The sequence below is a fragment of the Sorex araneus genome, chromosome 5 (genome assembly GCF_027595985.1).
Source record: "Sorex araneus isolate mSorAra2 chromosome 5, mSorAra2.pri, whole genome shotgun sequence".
Classification (NCBI taxonomy): domain Eukaryota; kingdom Metazoa; phylum Chordata; class Mammalia; order Eulipotyphla; family Soricidae; genus Sorex; species Sorex araneus.
The window spans coordinates 17,689,079-17,705,324 of NC_073306.1; the positions used below are offsets into that span (position 1 = coordinate 17,689,079).

At 50.9% G+C, this 16,246-nt stretch overlaps 1 protein-coding gene across 1 annotated transcript; it reads left to right on the plus strand.

Moving 5' to 3' along the window:
• Positions 1-13,932: 13,932 nt before the first annotated feature.
• TACSTD2 (tumor associated calcium signal transducer 2) lies at positions 13,933-15,757 on the plus strand. Its single transcript, XM_004607103.2, has one exon. It carries the CDS (start codon positions 14,053-14,055, stop codon positions 15,037-15,039), a length of 987 nt encoding a protein of 328 aa, XP_004607160.1. The 5' UTR covers positions 13,933-14,052; the 3' UTR covers positions 15,040-15,757.
• Positions 15,758-16,246: the final 489 nt, after the last annotated feature.

Below are 16,246 nucleotides of genomic sequence, written 5' to 3' on the forward strand. Positions count from 1 at the left end.
CTGGGCACGCCTGGGAGGGGCTTCCCACAGGAGATCCAGGGAGGAGCAGGGAGGATCCGACCCGGCACCGAGAGCTGTGGCTTATTTTGAGCAAACAGGTTGGGTGAGTGGGCCGGGAGCACTTTGCTTCCTGTTTTGCTGCACGAAGGTGATGCTGGTTGTTGACCCAGAGATTTGGACAGCAGAAGCAACACTTCAGAGCACTGACCGAGTGCCAGGTGCCAAGCTGAGCTGAGCATTGACAAAATTACCAGCTTGTGCCACATCCTGTTTTTGTGCTGACCATGAACTAAGACTTTTTTTTTTACATCTTAAAGAAGCATGTAAGATACGATCACTGTCCTTAACCAACAAAACCTGATAAATGAGATATTTATCAGCTTGCCTTCTCCAGTAACTTCTTGCCAGCTCCCTGGTCAGAGTTTTAGGGTTTATATTTTTGTTTTGGTTTTTTATGTTTTGGGGCCACACCCGACAGTGCTCGGAACTTATTCCTGGCTCTATGCTCAGGGATCACCCTAGTGGGCTTGAAGGACCATATGGAGTTCTGAGGAATTAAACCCAGAAATCAAATGCCTGCAAGGCACTTTACCTGCTGCACTATCTCTTCATCCCTCATCCCTCCTGCTCAGAGTTTTTTAGTGCAGATTAATGCTTCATCCTCTAAGTGGGTGACTATGATCCCCCTCCTACAGATGAGAAAACAGCAGCATTGAAAAGCTGCATAGTTCAATTTTGACTGTTATTTTGTTTTTATTTGGGGGAGGGAGAACACAACCAACAGTGCTCAAGGGCGACTCATGGTTCAGGGGCCAGGGGTCACGCCTGGTGGTACTCAGGGAACTGTATGTAGTGTTTCGGACTGAACCAGAGTCGGCTACATGCAAGGCAATTGCCTAACCTACCCCCTCGCCCCCCACCCCAGTCCTAGTTGTGTTGTTGATTACAAGTCAAAAAACTCGTCAATGATGAAGTTAGAATTGGGGTTGAGGCAGTGAAGCCAAACAGATGGTTTCTGCCTTTCTTCTTAAAATCTTACTGCTGGGGTTGGAGAGATAGGGCAAGGGTTGATGTGCTTGGCTTGCTTGCGGCTGACCCTGGTACAATTCTTGGCACCGTAAATATATGGATCCTGAGCATTGCCAGGAGTGATCCCTAAGTACAGAGCAGAAGATCCAGGAGCACGGCCTGGTGTGCCAATAAAGTAAAAAATATGGAGAAAAATTAACATGCACTACTTTCTTTCACTGCATGTGTGAATTTAAAGAATTCATCCTGCAGTCTTGTTAAATGGGCTGAATTGCACTGAATCGGAAGGCCCGTGGTGTGAATACAAAGCTCCGGGAATGCTGCGATGCCTCCTGTAGAAATGACAGCAGCGTACGTGTTTGCAGAGAGAATCCATCTCTGTCCTCAGAAATGATTTCAGGACTAGAAACAGAGGGTGACAAAGGGACTACCTTTTTTTTCAAATCCTTTGCAGCTTGAACATATTTTGTTGCTATCTTTTGGGATTGTCACTTTTGTTCCTCAAACATTATCTTTCAGATGTCTTTTCTGACCCCATGTTATTCATCTTAGTGTTTTTTTTTTTAAATGAGACTACTTCCAATTGGGTTACATTTCTTCCTGTCCCCCAAATTCATTACTGAGAATAGAGAGGGGGGGAAAAGTAGACAAGCTTTAGAGCAAGCTAGGTGTTTCTACCAACAGAATCTGCAACCTTGAGGGGCTGGATCGATAGCAGAGCAGGTAGGGCGTTTGCCTTGCATGCAGCCGACCCGGGTTCAATTCCCAGCATCCCATATGGTCCCCTGAGGACCGCCAGGGGTAGTTCCTGAGTGCAGAGCCAGGAGTGACCCCTGTGCATCACTGGGTGTGACCCAAAAAGCAAAAAAAAAGAAAAAAAGAATCTGCAACATTGAGTAAATAATCCATGTTAATGGGAAGGACAGAAAGACAGAAACAGGGGTTGATAACCCTTCATTGCAATTATCCTATATTATTTATTCACCAAATGCATACCAAACGCCTCTAGGCTCATGCTGTGTGGACCTTAACTCTTTGGAGACCTCGATTAGGTGCCTCCCACTCCTCACCCTAGCACACAGTGAAACTCTGAGGGCTGGAAATTACTGGATAATGCCTGTTTGGCCGGCATCTGGCGGGCTGCAAGACAGTGCAGGAGAAAATGGGAACATGGAGCAGGGTGCGGGGCATGTTAGCTGTGCTGGTTTCCGGGGGCCCCATCCACAGCCTCCTGTGTTTTGACAGTCTCACTGCGCATCATCCTACTCTAAAGGTTATAGCTCAAGTTTAGCGGGCACAGCCACAACTTCCCACATGACTCCGAAGAAATGAGTCTGCAGTCTGGCACCCCACGGAGGCCCCGGAAACAATAGGGGCTTTCTGAGCCCCGTCTTGGATGCAGTCCCAACACTAGGGAACAATGACATCTCCTTTCCTGCGCTGCCACATTCTTCCTAGATTTCCGGTCCTCGCCCCTTCTCCCTCCTCCTCAGTGGATTTCCCACTTGACTTCCGAACACCGCCCCCCTTCAGTCCAGTGACTGTGAGTGCTGAGAGCTCTAGTGGGCTGTACAGCCCTCAGCACACTCGTAGGGCGGGGAGCTCCAAGAGGGACAGGCTGGGTGGGAGAGTGGGAGGCAAAACCCACCCAGCAGAAGAAGGAGGGTTGCCTGCCTGCAAACGGCAGCATAGAAAGCTCAAGACAGTGTCCACTGCTGGGAGGACTAGAAGGTTCAGTCCTCTTCTTGAGTTTGGTCAAGCCACTGACCTGCAGGAGGATTTCGCCCCTACACGGTGCTTATCATGCCCCAGCTGCTCCCCCCACACACACTGAGCACCACCGAGACGTCAGCCAAGCAATATATGAGCCTAGACAATCCGGGCCTTGTCATCACTTGGCACAGGTGAAAGGCGATTCTGATGGTCTGATTCAGCAGCTGCAGTGGAGAAAGAGGCTGGCGAGCAGTGGGAATCGTTTTGCTAGTGACCTCGGAGGAAAGTGGGGTGGTGGTAAGAACAATTGGTGTGGGAAATGCGCGTGACCTGTCACAGCTGGGAGTGGGGGTGCAGAAAGAGATGGAACTAGAGTTCCAGCTCTGCCATTGACTGGCTCTGTCTTCTTGGGAAAGTGCCCTTTTGCCTGAGTTTCCTTATTTGTCAAGTGAGAATCACAGCGCCTGCCTCATCGAGATGTTGCAAGAATAAAGAAAACATATGAGCTTCTGGCTTCTGCCTGCTTACATTACGTCATTTGTTGAACTGGGTTCCGGTAGAAATGGTGGACACACAATGCCATAAGCATGGGTGTAAGTGGGACGTGGGGAGGCTGGGGGGGTTCCATGTTTCTCAGAGAGAAAGATAAGGGAAGAGGCAGAGAGTAGGGAGAGGAGAAAGTAGGGGACAGGAGAGCTGACTTCGAGTCCTTGCCTGGGAAAGCAGTGTGGAAGGTGAGAGGCCCTGACTCTTGGTTGCTCCATGAATGGAAATTTTAATGAGTGGCTGATCATTAAAGAAACTCAGGCTTCCCCTGAGTATGATAAACTTTCTCATAAGGTTGCTTTAGGCGTGGTGGAGCCAGGGGGCGGCGGTTGTCTTGTGGAGAAGAATTTTATTCTCCCAGAAACCACATAAGCACCTGTTCAGAATGCAGAGAGAGGCATCCTCTCATTTGCAGGGGAGAGGGGAGACTAAAATCACTGACTGCTAAGATCCTTCTTGGGCATTCTAACTAAGGACCACGCCGTACCCCGACAGCTCAGAGAGGCAGGCTGGTGTTGAGGGGACAGCAGTACATTCCAGACCTCTAACCACCTGTCCTCGTCTCAACAGCAGACAGAAGTGTTTAGAAACAGCCCAAACCTCCACACCACCCTCCTTGGGCATCACCAGCTGGCCATCTCTGGGAAAGGAAGTGCCGTGATTTGTAAATGTGGGATGATTATGTCTGGAAGGTGTGACACAGGACCACAGTCTCTCCTTCTCTTGGCCGAGTCTCTCCAGAAACTGGTGAAACCAGGAGCCACTGACATAACCAACACAAATGATTGGGACTTATATTGGCCCCTCCTTGACTTAAAGGTCCTTGAAAGGATTCGAAGGTCCCTCGAGACTGAGGCCAGATGAGAAGCAGACACTGGAAAGACTAGGAAAGAAACCTGTGGGCAGATAGGGCTAGATGACACCGAGATAGTTTTCAGGCTTTCAGATGACATCGTGGTCCCTTTTCACATTTCTGGAAAGAATAAAAATAAAACCAAGCCAAACCAAGCAAGATGTCACAACCAACCTTTCCTAAACATGGAGTCAGGCCTCACCCTAATGACAAGCACCAGAAGAAATGTGTCGCCTTTTTAGATAAGTGAAAAGATCAGACATTCCATTCTTTAGGCAATCTGGACCAAGCCACAACCAGGTACCAATTCCATTTCTCAGATCTATTGTCTTTTTTATTTCTTTCTTTTTCTTTTCTTTTTTCTTTTTTTTTTTTTTTGCTTTTGGGCCACACCCAGTAATACTCAGGGGTTATTCCTGGTTCTGCAGCCAGAAATTACTCCTGGTGGTGCTCAGGAGACCATATGGGATGCTGGGAATTGAACCTGGGTCAGTCGTGTGCAAGGCAAGCGCCCTCCCTACTGTACTATTGCTTTAGCCCCAGACCTACTCTCTTGTTCACTCCAGACTCTTCAGCAAGAGAGAAGTCTGTGTCACAGAAAAGCATGCCAGGCTCAAGTCCCTCTTGTACTGTTTCCTATTAAAGTGATCTCGAACCTCAGCAACCTCATCAGATGAATGGGGACAAGAGTCCTCATTCTGTAGAGCAGCTGGAAGGTGTTTAGGAAATTTATTAGGTGCCTGATGCAACGTTGGTGAGCAATGATTGGCCATTCATACAAATGACAGAAACTATGGAAATGTAAAAAAAAAAAAACAAAAAACACCACAGAGGCGAAACAAACTGCCTCTAAATATTTCCTCTGAATTTGAGGTATAACTTTTACAACTTTTTATTATACATAGTCTGATACCAACCAACAAGAAAATACAGAAAGTATACTCATTCCCTGATTCTTTTTAATTCTACTGGTTTGCAATATGTCACATTTTTGCTGTTGTTTTGGGAGCCACACTTGCTGGCACTTAAGGGTTTCTCCCAGATTGGTGCTCCAGGGACCATGCAGTTCCGGGAATCAAACCCAGGTTAGTCTCTTGTCCTCAGAGCATGTGCTCAGTCGTTTGAGATCTCACTGGGCCCGAGTCACATTTTTAAGATCTAAAACATTTATGATAGAGCGGTTCCATTCTGTTCCATTCTCTCCACTCTGGCGTCCAGTGCCTGGGCTGACTTCCCCTTCTTAGGGCCTCCTTCCTCCACCCTGAGCTGACGATCACCGCAACCCACTTCTCTGTATTTTCCACCTTGTGGCTGAGGGCTCCCCACTTCCTGTAGGGCTCCAAGTTCCCTCTGAGGAGGGGAGACCCACCAGCCCTCTGGTGGCACCTTCTAGAGACCAAAGCTCACAGAGCTGGACCGGAAAGAACAGGAGATATTTGTCATGGTCTCAGACAACTTCCAGAATCTTCTGACACCACAAGGATCCCATTTGCCTGGCTTTACAGGAAACCAGGGAGAAGGCCCTGCCCCGGGCCTGGCTGCTTCACTGCAACCAAGCAGAGGCCACAGCACCTTCCACCCCCTCGTGGGAGGAATCAGTGGCTAAAGGCACAAGCCCAGATTTTCAGGTGTTGACTCACTGCAGTCAACAATGTGTTTACTTTTCACGCTTCATGATCAGGACTTCCTAAAACTATATCTCCTCACAATTCAAAGAAAGGAGGTGAAAAATACCCCCCCTCCCTTCTCCCACCCCTTCGTGAAAGGAGACTCTCACCTTCTCACTCCTTTCTCCCAGCCAGGCGTGCTAAGTCTTATACACAACTGCAATCAGAGACTGGATGTGAGGTCTGGTTTCACCACTTAGAGGACAAGGAATGTAGGATAGGACAGGATATGCAAGGTACCAAAGGGGGGGATTATCTCAAAGACATTGGTCCCTAAATTATAGAACTGAGATGGACAAGGGAGAAAAGAAATAAAAGGGGGGAGTAAGAAGAGGTGAACAAGATGTAACAGGAGCATGGAGCAAGAATGTGGGACCATCTTATATGCACTTGGGCTCACTTAACAGCTGTAAGCACCACTGGCAATGACCTACGAGCATCCTCATACCTCCAAGGAGACTGACAAGAACTAAAATGAATTGTAGTTAGTACGTGCTGAACACGGTGTTGGGCATTTTGTACTCTTCATCTTGAAGAATAATACATTAACACAATAATTATGAATGGTAAGGTTTTTGCTTTCTTTGGATGCACTGTGATTTGTGAAGTTATTTAGAGTTAAGTTTCAGGCATACAGTGTTCCAACACCAAGCCCATCACCAGTGCCAATTTTCCTCCACCAATGTCTCCAGTTTCACTCCTATTCCCCAGCCTGTCTCCTTGGCAGGCGCATTCTGAAGTTTGGTTGTTATAGTTAAACAAGTCTCACAATGAAGACGTTACTGGCGCCCTCTTGAGCAAATCAATGAGCAATGGGACTGGACGACAGTACTACAGTGCTACACTTATAGTTTGGATCTTATACTTGCAGCTATGTTGGTTCAGATATGTAAATATGCCTTAGCTCTATGCCAATGTTTCCAAGGCCTCTGCCCCCTGCCCCTGTTAACATCTTCTCCATGTCTTTTCACTCCCCCAACCCCATTTCTTTTTTTTCTTCTCTTCCTTTGTTCTGTAGTTTAGGAACCAGGGTCATCGAGGCATCTCCCTTTGATCTCCTACATTTCCTTGTCCTGTTACTCCACATACCACAGACAAGCAAGGTCAACTGGCATTTGTCTTTTAAACAATCATTTTAAATAAATCATTTCTATTTTTATGTCTTGATTTTAGAAATCACACCTCTAAACATAAAGTAGATGTGGTGGTACGGATCTTATAGCAAGGGAAATCAAACAGTAACACTGGTTTACAAAACAGTGCAGCAGTAGAACTGTGAGATTCCACGGGAAGGATCAAATTCTGAACACCCAAGTGCGAGATCATCCTTTTCATCCTTTTCTAGGACAACAGTGAAATGTAACCTGATTCCCTCTGGGGGGAAAATACCAGACTCAAAAGCCCCACAGCCAGTGGGGGTTCTTTCAGCATCAGGGGAATGAGGCCCATTGTTATTAGGACAGCCAGCGAGGGGCGAGAAACCAGAGTCTAAGTCTCACTAGATCCAAAGACCGTTTTCTTTTCACCAGACTATGCTCCTCAGCTACAAATTCTCTGTCCGTGGCTAGTGTATCCCAGAGCTAATTCTGCCCCTGCAGATGCTGAAACAATGTGAGGATGGAGCGGGACATTGTAGCCTTGGGTACAATAGGGAGGCGCTTTCTGTTTGTTCCCTTAAAGAAGGCAGGTGTTCATGGCTTGTTTCTCCCACCCCTTCCCCCGGAAAGTGGGCAGGGGATCAGACAGGTTTGGGAACTTCTGGTCAAAGGTTCAGAACATCCTTTCCTACAGCCACAGGCTGAAGCTTGGCAGCAGTGCAGAAAGGCAAGGCTCGGCTAATTACCCACACAGCCTTGAAACTAGATTCTTTTTGGCAGAGGGCTGGGTTGGAAGGGCAGTAAGAGATTGAGGTGGGAATGAGAGTTTCATGACATGAAAAGAGTGGGGGACTTTAACTAGGAAAAAGCATTGGAATGGCCACAAGCTCACTCCCGTGAAAAGAACACTGTCACGCCTCATTCTGGGCACAACTCAAAGATAACGAAGCCCCTCTCTTTCTACTCTTTTCACTTAGCACTATGTTCTCCATGGTCATCTACTTATAAGCAAATTTCATGACTTCAGAAGTTTCTTTAACCAGTCGTCTGTTCTCAGGAACTCGGGTTGTTTCCAGATTGTGACTATTGTGAACACTACTGCAATGAACATACAGGTGCAGATGTCATTTCTACTGTTGATTTTTTGCATCCTTGGGATATATTCCCAGAAGTGATATTGTGGGGATCGTTTGGGATGGGAGATGTGTGCTGAGAGTTGATAAAGGACCAAATGTGATGGCCTCTCAGTATCTGTATTGCAAACCATAATGCCCTGTTGCGTGAATATTTGTGCGGGTCGGGGGCACTGAGATAAGGCACGTGGAAGAAATGTCTTTCATGGAGAACTAAGGCTCTCTCTGGCTCTTAGCAAAGGCAGAGGGCCCAGTGGATCTCCTTTTATTGATCATGGCACGCCTAAAGGTCACAATACATTGACGTCATTAAAGGCACCAAAAGATGTTACAGGAAGAACATTGAGGCAACATTATTTCCTTGTATCTGCAGGCCAGTAATCTAGGCCTCCGGAAAGAAGATACAAAACCAAAACCGAAACCTTCCTTGGGCTGAAAGCACTTGGATTTACATCCCAAAGACTGGGCTGGGCTGCCACAGGAAATCTATATGTCAATTACAAACTAGGCAGCACCTGAAATCTACATCCCAAAGACTAGGCTGGGCCAGAGCCTGGAATCTACAAAAGTCAGGCCTGGCTAGCACCTAAGACCTGCATGTCAAAGACCAGCCAGGCTTCTGTGAGAAAAGGAAAACTGCCTCTGAAATTATTTCCAGAAGGCAGCTGAAAAGGGGGAAAATATTCCTATCTGTAGTATAGTGTATGTGGGCTCGCCCTGATAGCTCAGTCCATCCCCAACAATGCCCAAAAGTACAAAGAGAGTATGGGGGAAATTGTCTGCCATAGAGGCAGGGGGAGTGGGGTGGGGAGGGGGACATACTGGGGACATCGGTGGTGGGAAATGTGCTCTGGTGGAGGATGGGTATTCGATCACTGTATGACTGAAACTCAAACATGAAAGCTTTGTAACTCAAACATTGAATCACTTGATTCAATAAAAAAGAGAAAGAAACTACATTCTTTTTGGCAGGGGGCCGGGTGGGAGGGCAGTTAAAAGCACTGAGGTGAGAATAGGAGTTTCCTGACATGGGAAGAGTGGGGGAATGAGACTTTAACTAGGAAAGAAGTGCCGGAGTGGCCATAAACTCACTCTTGGAGAGAACACTGTCACGCCTCATTCTGGGCACAACTCAAAGCCCATAGACTTTGGCGGTGAGTGACTGAGTGTCTAACACTGCTGGCACTGGGGCAACTGTCTGAGACATGGTTCTTGCTGTTAAGGTACTTAAAAGTCCTAGAAATACCTCTCTGAAGTGTTTAAAAGTGCACATAAAGAAACTTTTATAGGCGGAAGCCAGAGATGCAGGGATAAAATTAGAAAACTCTGAGCCGGCGCTGTTCTCTAATTTGGGTGGGGTGAACAGGGGTTGGGCCACACCTAGCTGTGCTCAGGGACTCCTGCTCTGCACTCAGGGGTGATCCCTGGCAGTGCTCAAGGGAACATAGGTGGTGCTGAAGATTTGAAGGCAGGTTGGCCAAATGCTAGGCGAGTACTTTACTCCTTTGGCCCCTGGGATTGTTCGTAAAGGAATTAGCATTGGTGCGCTTGTGAGGGAAAGCACAGGACACAGGAGTTAAGGAAGAGAGGGGCTGGAATTATAGTACAGTGGTGGGGCGTTTGCCTTGCATGTGGCTGACCCGGGTTCAATCTTCAGCATCCCAGAGGATCCCCTGAGCACTGCTAGGAGTAATTCCTGAGTGCAGAACTAGGAGTAACCCCTGAGCATTGCTGGGTGTGATCCAAAAAAAAAAATCATAATTATGGGTATGTGTGGTCATCTACAGTTCACTACATCTTCCAGAAAAGATACTGAGGACAGGGGCTGGAGTGATAGCACAGTGGGTAGGGCATTTGCCTTGCACGCGACCAACCCGGGTTCAAATCCCAGCATCCCATACGGTCCCCTGAGCACCACCAGGAGTAATTCCTGAGTGCAGAGCCAGGAGTAACCCCTGTGCATCGCCGGGTGTGACCCAAAAAGCAAAAAAGAGGGGCTGGAGCAATAGCACAGCGGGAAGGGCGTTTGCCTTGCACGCGGCCGACCCGGGTTCGATTACCAGCATCCCATATGGTCCCCTGAGTACTGCCAGGAGTGATTCTGGAGTGCAGAGCCAGGAGTAACCCCTGTGCATCGCCAGGTGTGACCCAAAAAGCAAAAAAAAAAAAGAAAAAAAGAAAAGATACTGAGAACAGGCTCTTTCTGCCTCATTTTCCCCAATGACAGCATGATGGAAAGGAAGAAATTGGACTTGCAGAGTTTGGGGTTATGCTAGCTAAGTAGTCATGACATCGATTCCTTGACCCTGAGAGCCCTTCCTCAGCACTTTCCTCTTGCCAACTTTAGACACACTGAAATAGTCAGGGGCTCTGCCAATCCCAGCAGATTGTGGCTAAGTGAGACAGTTGCATATCCATGTATAGCACTGCAGCACTGTTGTCCTGCTGTTCATCAATTTGCTCGAGTGGGCACCAGTAATGTCTTCATTGTGAGACTTGTTACTGTTTTTGGCATATCGAATACACCACGGTAGCTTGCCAGACTCTGCCGTGCAGGCGGGATACTCTTGGTAGCTTGCCAGGCTCTCCGAGAGGGATGGAGGAATCAAACCCAGGTCGGCCGCGTGCAAGGCAAACACCCTACCCACTGTGCTATCCTTCCAGTCCTATCCATGCATATGTATATATAATTTATCTTATGTATGTATATATCACATTTTTCAATGTAACCCAACATCTTTGCCATTTCCAAAGCTTGGCATGTACTCTCTCCTCCATTTAGGTTTACTGTGCAGAATGACCTGTGAGGGGCCGGAGCGATAGCAGAGTGGGTAGGGTGTTTGCCTTGTACTCGGCTGACCCAGGTTCAATCCCTGGCATCCCATATGGTCCCCCAAGCACCACCAAAAGTAATTCCTGAGTGCAAAGCCAGGAGTAATCCTTGAGCATCGCTGGGTGTGACCCAAAAAGCAAAAAAAAAAAAAAAAAAAAAAAAAATGACCTGTGAAAATCTGCAGATGAAAGGACAGGGGCCAGGTAAGTTAGTGTGACCATTCAGGTACGTGAAGTCCTGAGTACAACTGGGGCGGTCAATCAGGAAAGGCTTCCTGGAAGCCAGAGTAAAAAAAAAAAAAAAAAGATTATGCATTGAATCAATGGAGGGTAGAACCTAGGTCAATAACTTTCAAGCTGAGGCTTGAAAACATGCACGACTGCAAAAACTGGCAGGAACAAGAAGGAACGAGCTGCTGCCACTGATGGTGATCACAGCAGAGCTACCGCCTACACCTGTTTCCTGAGCCCTGCTACTGTTAGATAGCATCCCAGGCTGCTTATCTAACGCTGACTCTCACACCTACCTCTCAGGGAGGTACTTTCCTACCCCATTTCAAGACAGGAGGAAATGGAAGCCCAGAGAAGGCAAGCAGCTTCCCAAGGTCAAATATAACTGCATGCATTGTTTTAGAAGTATGAATTTTATCCTAGGAGCTAAGTTCATCCCCCTCTCCCCGCCCCCGCCCCCCCCCCAATCTGTGGTCGAAGGGTCCGTAAGGAAAGGGCACAGATTTGTCTTCAGGAAACCTTTTCTGACACAGAGCAGGTTGGGGTTGTGGAGAGGAACAGAAAGTGGGACAGACAAGATAGTTGGTCTGAATAGGCAGAGGCTGTGAAGGAAGAGAGTAGGGCCACTGGGTGCTATGGATCAGGAGTGTCCCCCTCCGTTCCATTCTGCTCTCTCTCCCTGTAAATGCAGAATGATGTATTTCCATCTACCTACTTTTGGAATTGCTGAAAAACTAATGGACAGAGGCCCGGCTGGTTTTCATGTGTTAAACAACACCCTTGTCCTACCACCGGTGTTCATTAAATGCTGAATGTATGAAATGGGCTTTGATGGAGGAGCTGGGAATAATTATAGCTTACTAATTATTGTTAATTTTACCACAGCTTTGAAACTCTGGACTTTCTCAGCAATTCAAACAGGAGACAGCAACCTCTCTGTCCCATGAAAGTAGCCACACAGCCACAGCGTAGCAGACAGTGTGTTCCCACTCACTCCGGACACCCCAGGGTGCAGTGGTGCAGACAAGGATCACCCCCGGGAGAAGCAGAGCCATCAAGGGCTCTTTTCTGATGCAATGTGCAGGGGACTCCTTATGTTCCTTGTGTTCCTCTCTCCTTAAGGTGTGTGTGTGTGTGTGCATGTGTGTGAGAGAGAGAGACAGAGACAGAGACAAAGAGAGACAGAGAGAGACACAGACACAGAGACACACACAGAGAGAGAATGTGACTAGGACAGGAAGCGGGAGAGGGGGAGAGGGAAAGGTGTTTCAGACAAGCTCTAATACACTGGTCACCAGGGTTTTGCTCATACCACGATAACTCATGCCATGATAACTCACGATAACCTTTCCGGAAAGGTCCATTTAAAGGTCTCATAACAGTCAGGTAGAGGACCAAAGACTGGGGGACTCTAAGCTTCAACTGTACCTCCATAAGGATGCGGGAACCTTTGTGTGTGAGCTGTAGCTTATGTAAATGGGGTGGGGGAGCGTTGTGCCACACACGGAGGTGCTCAGGGCTCAGGGGATCCTTCCTATGCGGTGCAGGGGACCCGGGTCGGCCATGTGCAAGGCAAGTGCCTTCACCTTTGTACTATCTCTCTCACTTGTGAGTGATTATTTCATTTATTTGTTTATTTATTTTGGTTTTGGAGCCAGACACAGAAGTATGGTGCTCTGGGGTTACTCCTACCTCTGGGGTTACTCCTGGCTCAGGGATTATTCCTGGCTCTGCACTCAGGAATCACTCCTGGAGGGCAGGTGGGGGATGGGATATATGGAATACCAGGAATCGAACCCAGGTCAGCCACATGCAAGGCAAGCACCTTACCCGCTGTACTATCTCTCTGGAGAAAGGAAGGAAGGAAGGAAGGAAGGAAGGAAGGAAGGAAGGAAGGAAGGAAGGAAGGAAGGAAGGAAGGAAAGAAGGAAGGAAGGAAGGAAGGAAAGGAGGGAGGGAGGGAGGGAGGAAGGAAGGAAGGAAGGAAGGAAGGAAGGAAGGAAGGAAGGAAGGAAGGAAGGAAGGAAGGAAGGAAGGAAGGAAGGAAGGAAGGGAGGGAGGGAGGAAGAGAGGGAGGAAGGAAGGAAGGAGGGAGGGAGGGAGGGAGGAAGGAAGGAAGGGAGGGAGGGAGGGAGGGAGGAAGGAAGGGAGGAAGGGAGGAAGGGAGGAAGGAAGGAAGGAAGGAAGGAAGGAAGGAAGGAAGGAAGGAAGGAAGGAAGGAAGGAAGGAAGGAAGGAAGGAAGGAAGGGAGGAAGGGAGGGAGGGAGGGAGAGAGGGAGGGAGGGAGGGAGGGAGGGAGGGAGGGAGGGAGGACGGACCTGGGGGATAGGGGGGCAGGAGAGAAAGAACTCTAGGATAGGAAAAGGGAGGGTGAAAGGCGGTGTGCGGACGAACAGCCCGGCATTTGAGTGGGGTTGCTGAGACGCCAACCCGGAGAGCCCAGAGCGAGCGGCCGGGCCTTCTCGGTGGGCAGCCCCCGGCGCGCCGAGGGCGGGTCCAGCCTGGGTGTGGCCGGGCGGGCCGGGGGCGGCTCCCTGGCCGCGGGCAGGTGAGTATCGGTTCCCCTCTGCCGGGCTTTCGGTCGGGAGGAGGCGGGAGCGGGCTCCGCGGCCCTGATCCTATCGCGGGCGGCGCAGGGCGGGCTGGGCCTCCCGTGGGACGCGGGACGGGAGGCGGGATGTGTCACCCGAATACCAGCGGGTGAGTCGGCGGCCCAACCAGCCGGGCAGGTCGGGCGGAGTATAAGAGCGGGAGGGAGCGGCCCGCGCCAGACGCCCGGAGAGACAGACAGACAGCCGGTCGCCGCCGCCGCCGCGGGAGCCCGAGCCCAGCCGCGCTCCGTCCCCGCGCGCCCCGTCCGGTCCGCGCGCCGCGCTCCGTCCCCCGCATCCCGCCACCCCCCCCCACCCGGTCCCACGCGCCGCGTCCAGTCCGCGCTTCTCGGCCGCACCATGGCCCGGGGTCCGGGCCTCGCGCTGCCTTCGCCGCCGCTGCTGGGGCTGCTGCTGGGGCTGCTGCTGCTGCTGCTGGCCGCGACCACCCGCCCGGCGGCCGCGCAGGACAACTGCACGTGCGCCACCAACAAGATGACGCTGTGCAGCCGCGCCGGCCCCGGGGGCCGCTGTCGGTGCCTCGCCCTGGGCTCGGGCCTGGAGGTGGACTGCTCCAAGCTCACGTCCAAGTGCCTGCTGCTGAAGGCGCGCATGCACGGCTCCAAGAGCGGCCGCGGGCTGGTGCGCCCCAGCCAGCACGCGATCGTGGACAACGACGGCCTGTACGACCCCGACTGCGACCACGAGGGCCGCTTCAAGGCGCGCCAGTGCAACCAGACGGCCGAGTGCTGGTGCGTGAACTCGGTGGGCGTGCGCCGCACCGACAAAGGCGACCAGACGCTGCGCTGCGACGAGCTGGTGCGCACCCACCACATCCTCATCGACCTGCGCCACCGGCCGGCCGCCCGCGCCTTCAACCACTCGGACCTGGACGCCGCGCTGCGCCGGCTCTTCCGCGAGCGCTACCAGCTGCACCCGCGCTTCCTGGAGGCCGTGCACTACGAGGAGCCCACCATCCAGATCGAGCTGCGGCAGAACGCGTCGCAGAAGGCCGCGGGCGACGTGGACATCGCCGACGCCGCCTACTACTTCGAGCGCGACGTCAAGGGCGAGTCGCTCTTCCAGGGCGGCGACCGCTTCGACGTGCGCGTGCGCGGCGAGCCCCTGCACCTGGAGCGGACCCTCATCTACTACCTGGACGAGAAGCCCCCGCAGTTCTCCATGAAGCGCCTCACGGCCGGCCTCATCGCCGTCATCGTGGTGGTCGTGGTGGCCCTGGTGGCCGGCGTGGTGGTCCTGGTCATCACCAACCGGAGGAAGTCGGGAAAGTACAAGAAGGTGGAGATCAAGGAACTGGGAGAGTTGAGGAAGGAGCCCGGCTTGTAGGTACAGACGGACAAGGGGGTGGGCTGGGGTGGGCGGCGATTTGAGCCCGGGCCCAGAACACCTTCTGGATTTTTGCTGCCCCGGGGATTCTTGGCCCGAAGGGGAGATTTCTACGCCCCAATTCTTGCCTCTTCCTCTGTCCCACCCCCATCCCTTATCAAGGTTTTTTTTTTTTTCTTTTTGGCCCCGGGGTCAGCCCTCTTTGAATTCTGTCTTGAAAGAGGCATTTCTGCAATTCCCTCTTTTTACCAACAAGGAGAAACCCGAATGGAAGAGTTCGGGCCGGTTGGGCCTAGGGTTGGGTCCAAGGAGCAAACGTCTGTGGAACCCACCCAGCGTCCCTGGAGCTTTCCGTTTTGAAGGCACCAATGAGTCGAGAGGGGAAGACAGCGCCGGGGCCAGCGTGGCTGGCTTATTAGCCTCCCTGCTCGCTTTCTTGGCCTTCTTGGTGCGAAGAGGAGGTGGGTCTTGCGCTCTGGGGACCCTTGAGCACCAGCCCTGTGACCCACCTCCTCTGCTCCAGCCCTTCTATATTACACCCGTGTCTCCGAGGGCAGACTCGGCCCCAGAAACCCGCGTCTGTTCTGCAGCTCACCCCTTTTCTAGCCGATACCAGTGATGTTTCTTTTGTAAAATGTTTGTACATAGGTTGTCTTTGATAATGCTGCTGTCGTTTTTTTTTTTAAAAAAAAAAAACACGAATTTAATAAAATATGGAAAAGGCACAACCCAAAAGATGGAGTGGGTGAAAACTTGCTCCAGACTTCTGTCTCCTCTCATTTTCTCAGATTTCTTGTTTCAAATTCCCACCCTCCCTTTTTATTTTGCAGGTGTCTGGGCATTTCAAATGGGGGGTGGGGGGGAGGCCGAGGTCCAGGACTAGTCTGGTAGGAATCGAGCTCCCTTTGATTTGGAAACCTCCCTCCCACTTCAGGAGCAGGGTCCGAGGCCCAGAGGCTGGCCGGAAGCTGCTGGGAAAGCTCTGGAGAGCCCTGTAGCACTGTCATCCCGTTGCTCATCGATTTGCTCGAGCGGGCACCAGTAACGTCTCCATTGTGAGACTTGTTACTGTTTTTGGCATATCGAATACACCACGGGTAGCTTGCCAGGCTCTGCCGGGCGGGCGGGATACTCTCGGTAGCTTGCCGGGCTCTCTGAGAGGGATGGAGGAATCGAACCCGGGTCGGCTGCATGCAAGGCAAACACC